General features: G+C 41.9%; 1 protein-coding gene across 3 annotated transcripts in view; it reads right to left on the reverse strand.

The window, feature by feature from the left end:
- Positions 1–1,727: 1,727 nt before the first annotated feature.
- Positions 1,728–19,128, reverse strand: part of LOC133655356 (C-Jun-amino-terminal kinase-interacting protein 4-like) — a 93,856-nt gene continuing 76,455 nt past the window's right edge. For 2 of the 3 annotated variants that reach the window (XM_062055420.1, XM_062055423.1), the window contains 11 exons: positions 12,718–12,930; positions 12,494–12,638; positions 10,571–10,699; positions 10,307–10,387; positions 10,162–10,229; positions 9,943–10,091; positions 7,478–7,649; positions 7,285–7,398; positions 2,422–2,589; positions 2,210–2,341; positions 1,728–2,135 (listed from right to left, as the gene is read on the reverse strand). In XM_062055420.1, coding sequence (XP_061911404.1) covers positions 2,017–2,135; positions 2,210–2,341; positions 2,422–2,589; positions 7,285–7,398; positions 7,478–7,649; positions 9,943–10,091; positions 10,162–10,229; positions 10,307–10,387; positions 10,571–10,699; positions 12,494–12,638; positions 12,718–12,930 — 1,490 coding nt within the window. In that variant the 3' untranslated portion in view covers positions 1,728–2,016. The remainder of the gene's footprint in view (positions 2,136–2,209; positions 2,342–2,421; positions 2,590–7,284; positions 7,399–7,477; positions 7,650–9,942; positions 10,092–10,161; positions 10,230–10,306; positions 10,388–10,570; positions 10,700–12,493; positions 12,639–12,717; positions 12,931–19,128) is intronic. The other variant, XM_062055421.1, reaches the window with a different exon arrangement.

The raw sequence follows: 19,128 nt of genomic DNA on the forward strand, positions 1-19,128 counted from the left end.
CTCACATTCACACACTAGGGACCATTTAGTGTTGCCAATCAACCTATCCCCAGGTGCATGTCTTTGGAGGTGGGAGGAAGCCGGAGTACCCGGAGGGAACACAAGCAGTCACGGGGAGAACTTGCAAACTCCACACAGAAAGATCCCGAGCCCGGGATTGAACTCAGGACCTTCGTATTGTGAGGCACACGCACTAACCCCTGTCCCACCATGATGCCCAACCTGATTCAACGTTATTGAAAAAAAACAAAAACAATGAAACTTTCTGAAAAAGATATATTATCATTGTATATTATCAGTTAATATTATTGCATCAGTTATAAAAAGTAAATTTTGCTCAAGGGTGATTAGGAGGCATGTTAGGTCACCACGGCAACAAAAACCACACTCCAAAAATATAGCCAGTACTAAACCAGCATTACCACTATATTTAATTCTGAAACATCAATAATAAAGAAAAACACCAAAAGGAGCATTGTTCCGCCCACAAAATATGATTTAATTGATTGTTAAAAACAAGTAAGGCGAGAGATTGATGATACAATTGGGTATTGCGTGCCCTGCTAAATTGGAACAGTCTCTGTCAGGTTTTTGACAATCTTTTTGCAGACGAGAGCCAGGAGAGCACTGTACAAACAAAGTGTTTGGTGGAATGAAACTGACATTTATAGAGATGAAAAATGGTTGAAGAGGAGACTGAACATACAGTACCTCCCTGCAGAGACAGTGTGCATAGCTAAGCAGTCATAAGTCAACCCTTACCTACTAACAAACAACAAAACATTCCAACTCAAGCAACTGTCAGCTTCATACATTCTTAATTTATATTTATCGAACTGAGATACATTCTGAATTGCAATGACTCAATCCTTCAAATAAATACTGAAATGGCTAAACAGCAATGGAGAGAACGCACACACACAAATAGCAAAATTCCACAAAAAGAGAATGGATTGAAACTTTTTCTGCAGGAAATGTTGATATTGCCGTAAAACCTACATGAAATGTTGATGTGGCTGCAGTGTGACCCACTGAAATAGTTAACAGGCTTGTTGTCTTCTTTATGAAAATATTCAGCCTCAAATTCCAAAAATACATCTTATTTACACGCATCTTAGAGGAAAACACCATGTTTTGTATACAGACATACTGAGAAGGTGAGACTTGATTTTGGTAGCAGACGTTTACATTCTTTCGAGAAAGAAATATATACTGGAAAAGCGGAAGGCAACAAGGTCCGCTCGACAAAACGACAGTTTGTTGAGTCTCACCACGGCAAACAAATGAAAAATGAAGGAAAGTTTAGTTGAATTATGTAAATAAAATGCAAAAAACTACAGTATAGCCATTATTTGCTTCTCATGCACAGGCCAGCTTATCAATTTCAAATGTGCATCTACTGTAGTGTCAAATGTAAAAACAAAAACAGTGCTTTGCTGGCAAAGAAAACCCTACAAAATAAAATTTAAAACGTAACAGTATTGCATTTTACATATACACACGTGTGTGTTTTAATGTCAGTTCATGCTGCACAAAGTTGGCAGTTGTTTGACTCATTTGGAAACAACTTGGTGCTGATGTTGTACTTTGAGGTCAAAACATCCTTTATCCATGCATTCTTTGTCACTTATTTGCTAAGACTCGTCCTCAGCACAGCGAAGCAGGTTTCACTTTCACTACTTTTGATTAGAAAGGCACAAACTGGGGTAGCTTCCGCCATGAATACACAGAGCACAATACTGTACTTTATAGAATAGTCAATCAAGTTTTGATTTAGGAAAAAACGGGGCATAGATAAAAGCCAGTGGCTTATAATTTGAGTGTTGAAAAAAGTAATCATTGAATTATTGCTCATACACACGCATTAAACCAGACATTTGTCCTTGAATGTCATAAAAATATATGTGCTGAAAGAATAAATACATTTTGTATTGAAGAAGTCAGGTGTTGAAACTGAAAACAACTGACTTTCAAAAGTGCTGATTGAGCGCCTCATTCAGAGTCACGGGTCAAAGGTCAGTTCTCGCTGTCCAGCACCTGCCAGACAATGAGGTGGCTGCGCTCAGCTATCGCCAGGGGCGACTGCAGTTTCATGGGCGGGTCCTCCCCCTCGGCCGCATCGCCTTCCTCATCCCCTGAAGACGGAAGAAGAAGAAGTCACCTGGTCTTGTCATTTGCGCAGCTTCTGGATTTTAAGCGGCACACTCACCCATCCTGAAGTCTATGTAACCTTCTCCTCCACTCATCACCAACACGGACTTGGTTCCTTCCTGAGCTGTGGCGTCTGATGTCTTGCCACCTGACGCTTCGCCGCAGCTGGACGCGGACGGAATGGCGTGACCTGGAAGGCGGAAACCGGCAAACTCTCTTGATCGTCGCTTCGTTATGTACTTTTTTGTACTCTTTGTATTTTTCCTGTACCTGGTACGGCGGTGAAGAACTTGACCGCATCCCGGTGTCCATGGAAACAGAGCTGAGCGTGAGCCATGGAGCAGTAAGGAACAAATGTCCCTGCTGCTACTTTGTCACTGCTCTCGTCACCGTAGATTCGAACATCACTTCCTGATCCTTTGGTTAGCTTGTTAGCTGCTGAAATAAACATGAGGTTACCCGTCATATTATGTATTGGAGAAATCATTCATTTTCAATGTAGATTATCCTGTTCAATGCACAGCAAGAGCCTGGACTACTGCTCCCTGGACTGGTCAGCAGTCTCCTATAAAGCTACCACGCATGTTTTTGGACTGTGGCTGGAAACCGGAGGGTCGCACAATTCCTTGCAGAAAGGTCCAAACCGAGATGTAAACCCATAACCTCCTGGCTGTGGGGCAGACGTTACGTCCTAAGTGGGCGTTGTCTGGACCCCAGGTTGCAGAGAAATAAGATGAGGTGAAAGTGAGAAGTCCTTTTGTCCGGGAAAACACAGGTACAGTAGTGCAAAAGAAGCACACAGAAGTCCGTTGAGGTACAAAGCACAACGATCCTGATGAAGCTGGCTTAAGAGGCATCCTGATTGGCAATCAGGAGAGAGCCAGGCCTCAGACTAGAGAATTGGTGGCAAATGTAGGTAAACAGGAAGTGGAAACAACAATAAAAGCGCTGGACAGGAAATAATCCAAAACACAGGAACATAAACATCACCACGACAGGTCATAACAGCAGACATGCTAAGCACATGCACTGCCATGACAAATGACAAATGTATACAGTGTAACCTCAATATACAAACTTATTAGTTCCTGAACATGGTTCATAAATGGAAACGTTTGTATAGTGAAGCAGAGTTCTTCATATGAAACCATGTAAACATGAATGATGGGTTCCAGCCTCAAAAAAAGTCCATGTTTTAGTGAAGGTTTGTACACTTTGAACACACAATATAAAGTGGCACACAATATAAAGTGTTCTACAAAGGCTGAACGATGCTGTATGCGCAGCTCTGGCAGCATGTGCACACACACAGAAGCCACTATGGTGCCCTCCTAAACTATCAGAAATCCTTAACTTTAACAACCATATTGCTACAATAATAAAGACTTTAAAAAGTAAAATCCACCCACATCGATAAGAAGCTGAATGAGAGGAGCAGCTCTTCTGTTGCTTGAGGAGCGGTACCTGTATTACAGACCTGGGAAATTATTTTGAGTCGGGGGCCACATTGAGAGACAAAAATGTCTGGGGGCCGGTGTGTAGATTCCAACCCTTAAATTACTTTCCAAAGTTTAAAGCTTACAGTAATTTGACAACAGCACTGCACATCATAATGGTGGCTACAGTTTCGATGTTAAAGGTCTAAAAAAAAGTATTTGGAAATGGCCGGCGGGCCGGATGACTATGGTTACATTCAGGAACTCCCGGAATTATGAGCATCAAAAATTACAACTCAGATTTGTTTGCACATTCTCTGTATTCTGTATTGCACCAATGATTTTTGTAAAATGTATTTCTTATTTTTTTTATGTATTACTTTGTTATCATTTAATATATATTTGAAATATTGAAATTACCTGCCTGTTTAAAAAAATCCATAAAAAGAAAAAGCCATTGTTTTTTGTTTTTAACAATAATTTCCATGCTTTCCATTTTCTGCGCCGTTAAAGCACCGGCATGACTTTCAAAGTACCGATTTGGTACGAGTATTGTATCGTATAGTATATGCTCCTTGTCCTCCCCAACTGCTGTAGATATCTCTCCCAGTATGAATGTCTACTTCAGTTTACAGGTTGAAATCAGTGCTTATGTTTTTAGTGCAAGTGAAGCATGCCACAACCCTTGCTGCTGCTCTTCTTAAATACATGCTGGAGTGGAATAAATGGACACAGCTCAACATTATTTTGTTTGTTTGCTTTTAATGGGATGAACTGCCTCCTTTTAGTAAGAGGACAATTACTTCTCCGCACTGTCGGAGTGGTGAGAGAGCCATTGTTCAGCCTGAAGCAAATAGGGAAAGTGGGGTAAGGTGAGTCAGTGGGTAAGTTGACCCACCCCTTGTATCTAGGTAACTGAGCACATGATTTGTCATAGGACCATACATTTAGGAAGCACTTATCATTTCCATCTTGCTGTGAAGTAAAAAAGATAAGTCTGTTTTTACACAGAAAACAGGTTTTTGCTTGCCAAAGTAAATTCTCTGCATATCAGGTACAATGACTGTTATGCACAAGCAAATGTATCTAGTTCTAAAATGATATATGATACTTGTTGGTCATTTGCTAATGTATAAAATGATGTGAATCAATTCACTAAATAATAGGCTAAAAATGTAGGCTAGCCCATTGTGGGGAGGCGGGGCCGGCGGACCGACGGCGCTCGCTCAAAGATGGCGGCGAGGAGGCGGGGACGGCGAGCAAGCGGCGAGACGGTGCGCGCCGACTAGCCGCTTCAATCAGCTAATCCGCTCGCAGCGTTTAAAAGAACGGCGGCCGAGAACGACGGGGCAGAAGGAGGTGGAGAGCCAGACACCCATGCCAGAGTTGGGGAGCAAGCAGCAAGACACGCAGCGGAGCGAGTTGCGGATTCTGAGCGAATCAGGAATAGGAAGCGGAGCCAGAGAGAAGCGGACGCTGAGCGAGCACGCAAGAGAGCCCAGGGGAGACGACGACGCGCTGCTGGAAGAGCAGAAGCGGAGGAGCGAGCAGGTGAAGCCAGAGCTGAAAAGCAACCGACAAAGACTGATTTATTGAAATAATAAACAAAGTCACAACCCTGCTCAAATATGTCCTTCCTAAATGGTCCCGAAAACCCACAAGAAGGCATGAGTCTGTCACACCCATTTTTTCCAGCAAGATGGCTATGGGGCAAAGTGAGCCAAAGGCTATGGGGTAAATTGAGCCAGAGAATCAACTTACCCATCCATGAAGCACTGAAATTCAGTAAAGTATCCAGTATATAATATGGTTATTCAGTTGAGTACTGAGTTGGTTGAGGTTGTTTGTCATATGTTGACATTGTAGAAAATGTATCATGCCGAGAACCTACAAGAGAAGCATCCAATGATGTTCAGGGTGGAAGGTCCATCAGATCAGTGGCAAAAGATAAGACAAAATGGCAGGTTAACATTGAAGAAGTTCATGAAAAAGAGGGAGGCAAAGGAAGTAAAAACAGTAGAGTGGTACAGCCGAAGCAAAAATATTCTTCTCAGAGAAGGAGCTAGCAGAACATACTAAAACAAAACCTCCATGAATGAGGTGATAATGTCAGCAATAACATCACACAATATCTCCACGGGATTTAGATACACTGGGATTTGCCCTTACAAAACGGATGCCTTCTCCAATACAGAGTTTAAGCCATCCATAAATTCAGAACCTGCACAACCTGGGGCAGAAGCCTGCAGCTGCGAGTGATGCAGCCATGGTTTTAACGTCTCTGTCTGCTGAGCTGACTTTAATTAAATGTCTCAGGTCTGGTAGTTGGTGACTTTGTGATGGTAAGATTTGCATCCAAATGCAGGAGCCACCATTACATTGGCTTGGTTGACAGCCTTGTGGGCAATGAAGTGAGTGCCAGATTTCTCATAAGAACCAGAGAAGAATAACTATCAGTCACACGGATAGATCCACGCTGATGTCCGTGTCTCCTCTATTTAATTGGGAACTGTACTTTTTTGGGAATTTCGCCTATCGATCACAATCATTTATCATCAAGACAAAAGTTGTTTTTCTTCGCTTTCTAACATATAAAAATTGGCTCGTTCTTAGTGGCTAGCAATGCAGCTAATGGGAGCAATCAATTTCTACTACTAAATCACTTTAAAAATGCATTCAAAAATCATCAACAATACTTCATTTACGTAACATGACCTGTATAATAACCAAACTGTAGCAAGATTGTTATTATAAGTGATTTTATCAGCGAAAAGGGGCTTTGTTCCGTAGCAAGTCTTTAATTGTCATGAGAACGAAAAACATGCCAGAGCGGACCTTTATTACATCAGAGGAAAACGCACTACCGAGACACAAGCCAATGAAGAATCGCTTCACACTGCTTTTTTGTGCCAATGCTAGCGGTGACTACGTGAAGCCCGTGCTTCACAAGGTAAAATTACTTTCCTTGTTTTGTTTTTTACTGTAGTAACCTGGTGGTTAACGTTTTGGAGCGCACAAACAAGACTGTTGTTTGTGTGTGAGTGTTGACATTTAAGCCTGCTGTAATGTTGTTTGGATAAAAAACATTGTTGAGCCATTACCCCCTATATATAAAGGTATATATATACACATTTTAGTATCTTCAAAGTGTACCGTTTTTAATAAAAATAAGGGACATTTGTCGAGGCTAGAACCAATTATTACTGTCTAAATAGTTTCTTATGGGGAACTCCGCTTCACTATACAAACATATTGATTTACAAACCATGTTCAAGAACCAATTAAGTTCGTAAATTGAGGTTCCACTGTCGTTAAAATTAAGTTTATTGCTATGTAATACTCTAAAAGTCGTGTACAGGGCAAATCTGCATTCTTGCCCCCTTGGCCCAATTCTGCAGTCTTCTCTACTGACCATACCTACTCCCTTTCGATTAGTCAGTGGTTGAGGGGTCACCACCTGCCACCACCAGGCAAACAGTAAGTTGACTTCCTAAAGCTATGACTTGAGTAATTCAAGTCATGGAACTCTCGTCCCCGACTGTTCAAAAGATTTGAATATCAAACCAAGAATAACTTGATAACACACACCGACCTTATGATATCATATAGAACAGGAGTACAGGCTTCAAATACAGTATATACAGAAGTCTAAAAAGTAGGAAATATAAGATAGGGCCTCTTTAAGTTCACTACTCACTCTCTGCCAGAGGTATAGAAATGATGACTCCGTTGCCGGTGCCAATCCACAGACGATTACACGACACCATGAGAGCCGTAATGCGCACAAACGAGAAGCCCAGTTTCCCCGTACCTGTGAAATGGATGTTAGTAGTTGCAAGTCAGACTTTGACTCCTAATGGTGGATTAATAGAACAAGACAGGGAACCAACCCAACATCTTGCTGACGTAGGGCTCGATGTCCACGTCTTGCAGGTGCTGGAAGGTGCGGGCGTGGAACAACCTGAGAGTGGAGTCTAGCCTGATGGACACCCAGATGCCGTCACCATCCCAAGCCAGCTGCCGCACCTGGCTCTCTTTACGAGGGTGAGCGTCAAATGACTTCTGCAAAGTAAAATGAATGGTTGTAACCAGCGAGCTCACGCCGAAACATTATCAGAATGACCATCAAAGTTGTATAAGAGATACTACGGATTGTTGTGGTTTTTGTCTATCAAAACCAGGAAAAGTATTGTGATCATTCAGAATTTGACCTAAATTTCCATGAGAAAACTTTATAAAAATCCTCATCAAGTCATCATGATGCCACGCAAGTCCACAGCAGATCTCATGAGATGTCAGCATAACTTATAAGAATTTAACTCAGCAGTGAGACTGGAAAACATTTTTTGTTGCCAATCAAAATAATAGCAAATAATATAGTAAGTGTGAAATAAGTTTTGTTTTGAAAATTGTCTACCTGCCCTGTCACCTGTCACTTTGCCTCGGAGTAAAAAAACTAAATTCTTTGGAGAGCTTCTTCACAAAGGAGATGGGGCTGTGTTAAAAGATAATATCAGCAGACAGGTTTATTGCTATAGGTAATTCTCATGCACAAACCTTGCTCTGCATAATTTATGGTGACAGGCTTGCAAATAAAGCAATGAAGCATTTAAAAATGCTTTGGCACATAAAATTATGGAGTAGCCTGGATATTAGTAACATTCTTTTCGGGTGCCATTGTCTTCCATTACCATGGGAGGGTACAAAATAATTAAATAATAGTAACTTTTTAATGAAAAAAAAAAAGTCAATATTTGTTTCTATGCTGGTTCGTAAAAATATTGCTCGACTGAAACCGACTTGTGGCGCCAAAAAGGTTGGGGAGTGCTGATCTCAAAGTGGAACTTTTATGCGACTATGCTAAATGACATGGTAGAAACATGATGATAACCATAGAACCAGAAGTTTACCTAATTTCAAAGTGAGGAAGTCTCCTTTCTGTCTGCTTAGCACAATAAGGCTAAGACAACAAAAAATTAAATTTATATATACTGTATTTATAACGATTAAGTGTGGGAAAAAAGTGTAAAAGTCTAAGGAATCGCCTCCCAAGGACAGGCAGAAATCTCCCTTTAAGTGCTCATCTACACAAACTGTGCATACACCATTTACTGTTCTTACAGTCATTATATACATTATATAATGGCAACAATCTTAAAATTCTATTTACCGTATTTTTCGGACTATAAGCCACTACTTTTTTCCCACGCTTTGAACCCTGCGGCTTATAAAACGGTGCGGCTAATTTAAGGATTTTCCTTCGGTAACAGCCATAATGTTTTGTATTCAACAAATAGTTTTCATAGAACAACGACACAGAGACTGAAAAGGTGTATTATTGTTTGTGCTATGGCGCCATCGCTTGGACGAGTTCGCTCACTGCAGGTGCTGCGAGTTGAAAGTGTATTTCCTGTTTTGTGCCTTGAACTGGAAGTATTCTGCTCGAAATAATTCTTCATTTATCACTCCAAGCAACGTTTGTAAGTTTTACAATACAACTAAAACAATTCATACTTACTAAACCGTCCCAAGTGTGATGTCTGAAAGAGTGTTTTCATGCATATTTGCACATGCTATTGTAATGTAATCAACCAAGCGTCGTTAGCATTAGCTAATATGCTAACACGATTACAAGTGTCTGTGTTAGTATTATTAACTTACAAGGGCATTCTTTTTGTATTGTTTCAATTTTGTAAATTCTCCAAGTCTGTTTAGCTGATTGGAGAGCAGCTGGTGGGTCCATGATGATGACTCCGGTTTTGTTGTGACAGGCACCGTTTGGAAACAATTAAGGTATGTAAATGAACATTTACAGGATCTTTCGTATCGGTATATATCTGCCGCTTATAGTCCGATGCGGCTAATATATCTAAACATATTTATAAATTGTTGAATTTGGTGTGTGCAGTTTAAATACCGGTGCATTCTATAGCCCTAAAAATACGGTACTTTATTCCAAGTGGTCGGTTATACTGCTTAAAAGTACAATACAGCGCCTTTTTGCAAAAACTTGTGTTAGAGACACAGGTTTTCCCCCCTTTTTTGAGCTTTGCTTGGGAAGATATTTGACTTTAGATTTATGTGTGATGGAGTAGTAATTCTACTTCACATTTTGGGGTTCTTGAAACGGAACAAAAAGTTTTCAACCATTCTCTTGTCACTTGTGCTTGCATGTTCCCAAAGCACACCGATTGTAGTAAGAACAATGTATCATTATAATATGCAAAAGTCAGTCAGTGTAGATGCTCATTTTGTGTAGGTATATAAGTAATACATTGCTGATGAAATAATTCTAAAAGAAAAGATAGCACTTTATATGTTGTAGAAAGGCCCGTTGAAGGCTTGTATATTGTACCTCTATCTTCATAGCTTTGGGCTGCACCACAAAGATCTTATTCCTGAAGCCACACCACACATTGTCGTGTACCACAGTCATGCACCGGATGGAAGAGTGAGGTCTCCCCAAGTCAAGCAGGTGGTAGTTAGTCAGATCCCACTGGCCGTCTGATACCAAAAAACATGAGTTTTTGTTGATCTTAATTGTTTGTCGGGGTGAAATCATGCGTCTGCTCACCAATTCCACGGTGGAAGATGGCTAACGTGCCATCAGACAGGCCAACCAGGGTACGCCCTTTGACGTGTCTGTGGTAGAAAAACAGAAAATCACAAGTCAAGTTGGAAAATAAGTATTAAAGCAGGAGTTCTCGAAATGAACTTACACAATGCCAAGCACAGAGTCTTTCAGCTTTACAGAGTGGAGACACTTCTTCCACTGTTCCACCGAAGAGTGGACATACACGCTAGAGGGAAATGCAGTTACATTTGATTGAATTTTGCTCACATAATATATATATACCGGTATATATATATATATATATATATATATATATATATATATATAACATACACCCCACATAGTATACTGTATATGCTGTATGCAGAAATGTGTAATTTTTAACAGGGTGAAAACATTTTAATCTTACCATCCATTCTGTGCCCCGAGCCACATGGTGGGCAGGACGCTGCTCATCTTCTGGGCCTCTTCTCTCATCAGGTCCTGCTCTTCTGCTTTGGTGTTTGAACTCACGCCATCTTTCACCAGGTCACATCTGCTAACAACATTATATACATGGTCATGGTCTTGTTGTTTCAGACATGCTTAACGAGTTACATTAAGGAACATCATGTGGTTACATTTCAGCGAGTCAACATGTCTGAATATTAATCCGTTGTTTAATAAGTAAATAAAACTTTAAAAATGATATAGCTTGTGTAATGTTAAAGGAAAATGGGAAATAAAGATGTTAAAATGATCAAAAATAAAAAGGAAACAGGAGTAAATACAAGAGTAATAATTATATAAGTAAGTAAATATACAACACAAATGTATATGTAAATAATAATAAATATTGAATAAGTCAGCAAAGACATTAATTCAAATTAAAATAGAGAACGGTTTACTACTTACCATATAACCAACAAAAAGGTTTAAAAGTGTACAGTAAATTATATCAAGATGGAAGAACTAATGGCATACAATTCAAGAGTTTATGTGGCAGTTCAGTTATTCGACAATTTTAGAATGAATGCTCTTTTTGTAACAGTGATTATTTCAAATACAATAGTAACAGAATGTGGATGACCAGCTTGTACTGTTCCAACATTTGTAATGTTTGCAATGATTGATGATGAAATGTATAAAGTTGAAAATAAACAGAATCACATTGTACCTGATAATTACGCAACTACATGCTTTGTAAAGTGGATTATTAGTACCGTATTTTTCGGTGTATAAATCGCTCCGGATTATAAGTCGCAACTGCCGAAAATGCATAATAAAGAAGGAAAAAAACATATATAAGTCGCACTGGAGTATAAGTCGCATTTTTGGGGGAAATTTATTTGATAAAACCCAACACCAAGAATAGACATTTGAAAGGCAATTTAAAATAAATAAAGAATAGTGAACAACAGGCTGAATAACTGTACATTATATGACACATAAATAACCAACTGAGAACGTGCCTGGTATGTTAACGTTAACTGTTAACTGAATTTGGCAAAAGAGCTTTTGGCATTGCTGCCCCTATGGCATGGAATGAATTGCAGACGAAACTGAAACTTACAGAACTACTTCCATTTGGAGCCTTCCGTTCTGTCCTGAGGGACAAACAGCGAGAGACGTTTGCACAGTGCCTGTGTTTTTAAAGATGTAAATCTCTGTTGTTTTACAGTTCTCTTATGTATTTTAAAATGTATGTCTTAATGTATTTATTTTGAAACTGCTCTGTGACATGTGCTGTTGACCTCTTGGCCAGGTCACCCTTGTGAAAGAGATCTTGATCTCAATGGGTTTTCTTATCTGGTTAAATAAAGGTTCTAAAACGTAACATATTATGGTAAGAGTCATTCAAATAACTATAACATATAGAACATGCTATACGTTTACCATACAATCTGTCACTCCTAATCGCTAAATCCCATGAAATCTTATACGTCTAGTCTCTTACGTGAATGAGCTAAATAATATTATTTGATATTTTACGGTAATGTGTTAATAATTTCACACATAAGTCGCTCCTGAGTATAAGTCGCACACCCGGCCAAACTATGAAAAAAACTGTGACTTATAATTCGAAAAATACGGTACTTTTTGGCATTTAATTTTTAGAGGGGTGGTCAGTTCCACGGTTTATTGGACTAATTGCCTTCTAAACATTATAGTAGATTATTTTGCATATCTCATAAAAAGTGTTGAAGGAAGGAGATAAGTGAGTAGAGCTGGATGGATTGTCCAAATATTGATATATGTAACAAATTAGTAAAGAGCAAACTTTTACATCCCATTCTGTGCTATAAGGGTCCAATGTTTGTTCACCTACACAGGACTATTCCCCTGAGATTACCTTTGAGAGTAGTTGGCTGGGGTGCCTGATGCTTGGTGAAATCCCAGAGGATCAGTGAAGACCTGTTCAGTGTGGACTCCTTTTAGGTTTTCTTTCTCACCAGCGCACTCTCCACTATCCTCAGCGGCCTCTGCTTGTCTGGATTCTGTTGGAACAGTCACACAGCAAGTAATAGGGAATTGGGTATGAACATTTTTTTTTAGAGAAATATTAATAATAATTACCTGTCTCTCCATTTTCTTGGGATGCACTACCTGCTGTCTGAGGGACAGCTGTTGCTCCCTCAGCTGTACAGCCCACAACAGTAATGCCTCCAAGCACGCCATCACTGCCTGCTGTACTGCTACCGCTGTCGGACAAACTGGCTTTGTCAGCTGGTGCAGATTCTGAACTCAAGGTTACCTCTTCACCTGCAGGATAGTCTGTCTCCCTTGCACCTGAACAACAAAATACAATAACAAATACATTGGGTGGACTCACGTGTGTATGTCTCTGTAGAGTTACTTTTTTAAACAAATCAAAAACATGCTTCAAACGGTTATAATAAGCACAAACATAATAATGTTTTACGTCTTGATCACAGTATTTCATTCCGAACATGCATACAGTTACAGAGTGGCACAGCACAAACTTCCAATTTTTCATTACATGTCCCAAAAGGAGAAGGAAGAAAGAGAGCTCTTTTATTTCCTATATTTTTCCATTCAAAAGTGATTTCTATTTGTTCACATCCTGTGCTCAATCCGCAGCACTAACAAACACTTTAAAAATAAATCAATTAAGGTATTATAAATAAATAGCTGTTTATAATTTGTGATTCACGTAATGCCAGGTGCAGCCCGCCGAAATCTTCAGTGCGGCCCGCGAGACATAAGTTTATTAAGAACATTTGCCCCCGGGCTGTTTTTGCCTAAATTTAGCCCCATGCCGACTAAATTGGAATGAAATTGCCGCCCTATCTTGGGTGAAGATAAAATCAATGGTTAAATGACCAAGAATTTCATTCGAAAGTGACTAGAGCACAGTATCAATATATATGACCCAATCCAAACTACTTTCCCCACTCATGTTGTGAAACAAACAACAAATAAAGTCAACATACGGTCGCACATAGCTCACATCCTGCTCATTGAACTTAGTGGACATTATAAAACACATATATATAATTTTTAAAATACACATATATATGCATCCATTACAGGGCATGATTGGTGATATACAAAAACACTCTCTCTACAAGTATCCATGTTTGGCGCATTTTAGCTGCTTGATATTTCTGATTGATTACAAAACTTTAAGGATGTCGTTAAAGAAATAAACAAAGTAGGAGTCGAACGTTCACATACTCTTAATATTCAATGGTTTATTGTAAAGGGTCAAGTTGAAGGAATTGAAGTTATGTGTTGTGGTTCAGTCTGTTATAGCTTGCTTTCATGCAATCTGAAGTGTTATTTTTGTACAAATGATTGTAGTTACACCACAATCATCGCTCTGCCGTGTGGCAAAAAAACTCAATATGTGTATTTGTGTATGCGTCTCATTATGGCGTCTAAATTTTGTAGGCGCAAAGGTAGATTTTGAAGACAGAAAAACATATTTTGCAAGCACAGATCCATCCATCCATTTTCTATCGCTTGTCCCTTTTGGGCATTCAGGTTTTTTTCTACACTAGCACAGATTTCTGCTTTGTCCCACGCAAGTTTTGACACACTGTTATATTTGTGTCAAAAAGGCAACCAACCAGAGAGCTGGACAAATGTACGCTCTGATTGGCTGCTTGCTCTCCAATGAGGTTGCCCTGAAAAACAATTTTCAACATAGCAGCGCTATATAGAGTGGAAAGAGTGACTTTAAAATGTAAGTATAGCTTTATTTATTCATTTAAAACATCTAAAACCATAAATGTAAAGCTAGGGTGACGGTAGTGGTATAAATATGTGTTCAAATACGAGACCTCGACTATCACCTGATTACCCCGAGAGAGTTGATTGATTAAGACTTTTATTAGTTGATTGCACAGTACAGTACATATTCCGTACAATTGACCACTAAATGGTAACACCCGAATAAGTTTTTCAACTTGCTTAAGTCGGGGTCCACGTTAATCAATTCATGGCCATTGCAGACGGCTTCATGCCCAGAGCTATTTTAAACATTTAGAAGTAAAAGCCTAACATCTTTTCTTTTGATATTTACACTTAAATAGCTTGACTCATGTCTTATTGATGTGTGACTCTAATAGTTGATCTTTTTGAACTATGTTTACAATTTAAATCACATTAGTTGTTCGTAGACCTCTATGAGGTCGGGTGCATTGTGAGCTGGGCGGCAGCCGAAGGCAGGGCACTTGGCGGTCCGATCCTCGGCTACAGAAGCTAGCTCTTGGGACGTGGAACGTCACCTCGCTGGGGGGGAAGGAGCCTGAGCTAGTGCGCGACGTAGAGAAGTTCCGGCTAGATATAGTCGGACTCACCTCGACGCACAGCAAGGGCTCTTGAACCAGTTCTCTCGAGAGGGGCTGGACTCTCTTCTACACTGGCGTTGCACGCAGTGAGAGGCGACGAGCTGGGGTGGCAATTCTTGTTTCCCCCCGGCTCAAAGCCTGCACGTTGGAGTTCAACCCGGTGGACGAGAGGGTAGCCTCCCTCCGCCTTCGGGTGGGGGGACGGGTCCTGACTGTTGTTTGTGCTTACGCACCAAACAGCAGTTCAGAGTACCCACCCTTTTTGGATGCGCTCGAGGGAGTACTGGAAAGTGCTCCCCCGGGTGATTCCCTTGTCCTACTGGGTGACTTCAACGCTCATGTTGGCAACGACAGTGAAACTTGGAGAGGCGTGATTGGGAAGAATGGCAGCCTGGATCTCAACCCGAGTGGTGTTTTGTTTTTGGACTTTTGTGCTCGTCACAGATTGTCCATAACGAACACCATGTTCAAACATAAGGGTGTCCATATGTGCATTTGGCACCAGGACACCCTAGGCCGCAGTTCCATGATCGACTTTGTAGTTGTGTCATCAGATTTGCGGCCTCATGTTTTGGACACTCGGGTGAAGAGTGGGGCGGAGCTTTCTACCGATCACCACCTGGTGGTGAGTTGGCTGCGATGGTGGGGGAGGATGCCGGACAGACCTGGCAGGCCCAAACGCATTGTGAGGGTCTGCTGGGAACGTCTGGCAGAGTCTCTTGTCAGAGAGAGTTTCAATTCCCACCTCCGGAAGAACTTTGAACATGTCACGAGGGAGGTGCTGGACATTGAGTCCGAGTGGACCATGTTCCGCGCCTCTATTGTCGAGGCGGCTGATTGGAGCTGTGGCCGCAAGGTAGTTGGTGCCTGTCGTGGCGCTAATCCTAGAACCCGTTGGTGGACACCGGCGGTGAGGGATGCCGTCAAGCTGAAGAAGGAGTCCTATCGGGTTCTTTTGGCTCATAGGACTCCGGAGGCAGCGGACAGGTACCGACAGGCCAAGCGGTGTGCGGCTTCGGCGGTCGCGGAGGCAAAAACTCGGACATGGGAGGAATTTGGAGAAACCATGGAAAACGACTTCTGGACGGCTTCGAAGCGATTCTGGACCACCATCCGCCGCCTCAGGAGGGTGAAACAGTGCACTGTCAACACCGTGTATGGTGCGGATGGTGTTCTGCTGACCTCGACTGCGGATGTTGTGGATCGGTGGAGGGAATACTTCGAAGACCTCCTCAATCCCACCAACACGTCTTCCTATGAGGAAGCAGTGCCTGGGGAATCTGTGGTGGGCTCTCCTATTTCTGGGGCTGAGGTTGCTGAGGTAGTTAAAAAGCTCCTCGGTGGCAAGGCCCCGGGGTGGATGAGATCCGCCCGGAGTTCCTTAAGGCTCTGGATGCTGTGGGGCTGTCTTGGTTGACAAGACTCTGCAGCATCGCGTGGACATCGGGGGCGGTACCTCTGGATTGGCAGACCGGGGTGGTGGTTCCTCTCTTTAAGAAGGGGAACCGGAGGGTGTGTTCCAACTATCGTGGGATCACACTCCTCAGCCTTCCCGGTAAGGTTTATTCGGGTGTACTGGAGAGGAGGCTACGCTGGATAGTCGAACCTCGGATTCAGGAGGAACAGTGTGGTTTTCGTCCTGGTCGTGGAACTGTGGACCAGCTCTATACTCTCGGCAGGATCCTTGAGGGTGCATGGGAGTTTGCCCAACCAGTCTACATGTGCTTTGTGGACTTGGAGAAGGCATTCGACCGTGTCCCTCGGGAGGTCCTGTGGGGAGTGCTCAGAGAGTATGGGGTATCGGACTGTCTGATTGTGGCGGTCCGCTCCCTGTACGATCAGTGTCAGAGCTTGGTCCGCATTGCCGGCAGTAAGTCGGACACGTTTCCGGTGAAGGTTGGACTCCGCCAAGGCTGCCCTTTGTCACCGATTCTGTTCATAACTTTTATGGACAGAATTTCTAGGCGCAGTCAAGGCGTTGAGGGGATCCGGTTTGGTGGCTGCAGGATTAGGTCTCTGCTTTTTGCGGATGATGTGGTCCTGATGGCTTCATCCGGCCAGGATCTTCAGCTCTCGCTGGATCGGTTCGCAGCCGAGTGTGAAGCGACTGGGATGAAAATCAGCACCTCCAAGTCCGAGTCCATGGTTCTCGCCCGGAAAAGGGTGGAGTGCCATCTCCGGGTTGGGGAGGAGACTCTGCCCCAAGTGGAGGAGTTCAAGTACCTAGGAGTCTTGTTCACGAGTGGGGGAAGAGTGGATCGTGAGGTCGACAGGCGGATCGGTGCGGCGTCTTCAGTAATGCGGACGCTGTATCGATCCGTTGTGGTGAAGAAGGAGCTGAGCCGGAAGGCAAAGCTCTCAATTTACCGGTCGATCTACATTCCCATCCTCACCTATGGTCATGAGCTTTGGGTTATGACCGAAAGGACAAGATCACGGGTACAGGCGGCCGAAATGAGTTTCCTCCGCCGGGTGGCGGGGCTCTCCCTTAGAGATAGGGTGAGAAGCTCTGCCATCCGGGGGGAGCTCAAAGTAAAGCCGCTGCTCCTCCACATCGAGAGGAGCCAGATGAGGTGGTTCGGGCATCTGGTCAGGATGCCACCCGAACGCCTCCCTCGGGAGGTGTTTAGGGCACGTCCAACCGGTAGGAGGCCACGGGGAAGACCCAGGACACGTTGGGAAGACTATGTCTCCCGGCTGGCCTGGGAACGCCTCGGGATCCCCCGGGAGGAGCTGGACGAAGTGGCTGGGGAGAGGAAAGTCTGGGCTTCCCTGCTTAGGCTGCTGCCCCCGTGACCCGACCTCGGATAAGCGGAAGAAGATGGATGGATGGATGTTCGTAGACGCTATGTCAATTTTTATTTCACTGGAAAATGTATGTATGTATTTAAACCACTGTTATTGTAAGCTTGTGTTTAGGACAATCAAGGAGAAAATGGACCACCAAGACAATTTAAAGGACAACAGAGCAACAATAAATGGATATAGTAACGTGCGAGTTTGGCTGGTCTGTACTGCTGTTGGGATTCATTTCTTGCCTTAATTGCAACTATTCCAAAATAGGGGAATATATTCAATTAATACAAATGGAATGGAAATTCACTTAATTTTTACAATTACAATTATAGTTGCAAGTACAAAAAAATCATCAACTGCTATATCGTAGAGCCAAATTATTATTTGGAATTATTTTAAAATAATAGTCTGGGCTTTTACAAAAGCATTTATATTGCATTTATATTCCCTATAGCTTTAAAACATGTTTAAAATATTAATCTGAGTAGTACTGTGTGATGTTACAGTATGGAGTCCAAAAAGAAAGACCACGAAACTAAATATTTTTCCATAAACTACTCAATAACTCGTTGCTTTATAAAGAGAATAACTGTCCCTTGATCTAGCTAATAAAAACTAAATAGTACATACAAAATTTAGTTATTTAAGGCAAATTTTAAAAATAAAGTTGACCAGAATGCTACGTAGACCTGACCGCATGTAAACACGTGACACAACCAGGAAGTGTTGCGAAGGCGAGACCGTCCCAAATAACATTGCTCCAGCTGCGACTCAAGGACTCTTTCCAGGACCCACACTCCCTTGACCGCATAGACTGGGACCTTGGAAGGATGCAGCCACGGAATTGGGACACGACAATTGACCCCATCAGGCGCAAACTAATGCTTTTACCATAACATAGCAAGCGTTGGAGACCAAACAGCCAATTGGAGCGTACATGTTTCCAGTTCTCTGATTGGTTGGCTTTTTGGGAAAAATATAAGGGTATGTCAAACTTGTTTAAGCGCACAGCAGAAATCTTAGCAAATCTAGAAAAAAAAACTGAATGCGCAGAGTGGTGAGGTTGACTGAGCAGAAGAGAGAGGGGCGTATTGGTCTGTCTGTGCAGAGAGCAGTAACTATTGAGTGTTAATATGGATAATAGCAAACCTTCAAACACTTTTATTGTGCACAAAATACATGTATATTTGCTCAAACATTTTCATTTTTCGCTTGAGTTTATTTTATTTTCAAAATATGTCTGTGCTTGCAAAACATATTTTTCTATCCTCAAAATCTGCCTTTGCAATCTCAAAATTAAACAAATATAACGTTATAGTCTATATGTGCGAGCATGCACCAGCATTCATATAACAGCGTATTTGCAATTACCCTT

This window comes from Entelurus aequoreus, linkage group LG08 (genome assembly GCF_033978785.1).
Source record: "Entelurus aequoreus isolate RoL-2023_Sb linkage group LG08, RoL_Eaeq_v1.1, whole genome shotgun sequence".
In the NCBI taxonomy this organism is placed as follows: domain Eukaryota; kingdom Metazoa; phylum Chordata; class Actinopteri; order Syngnathiformes; family Syngnathidae; genus Entelurus; species Entelurus aequoreus.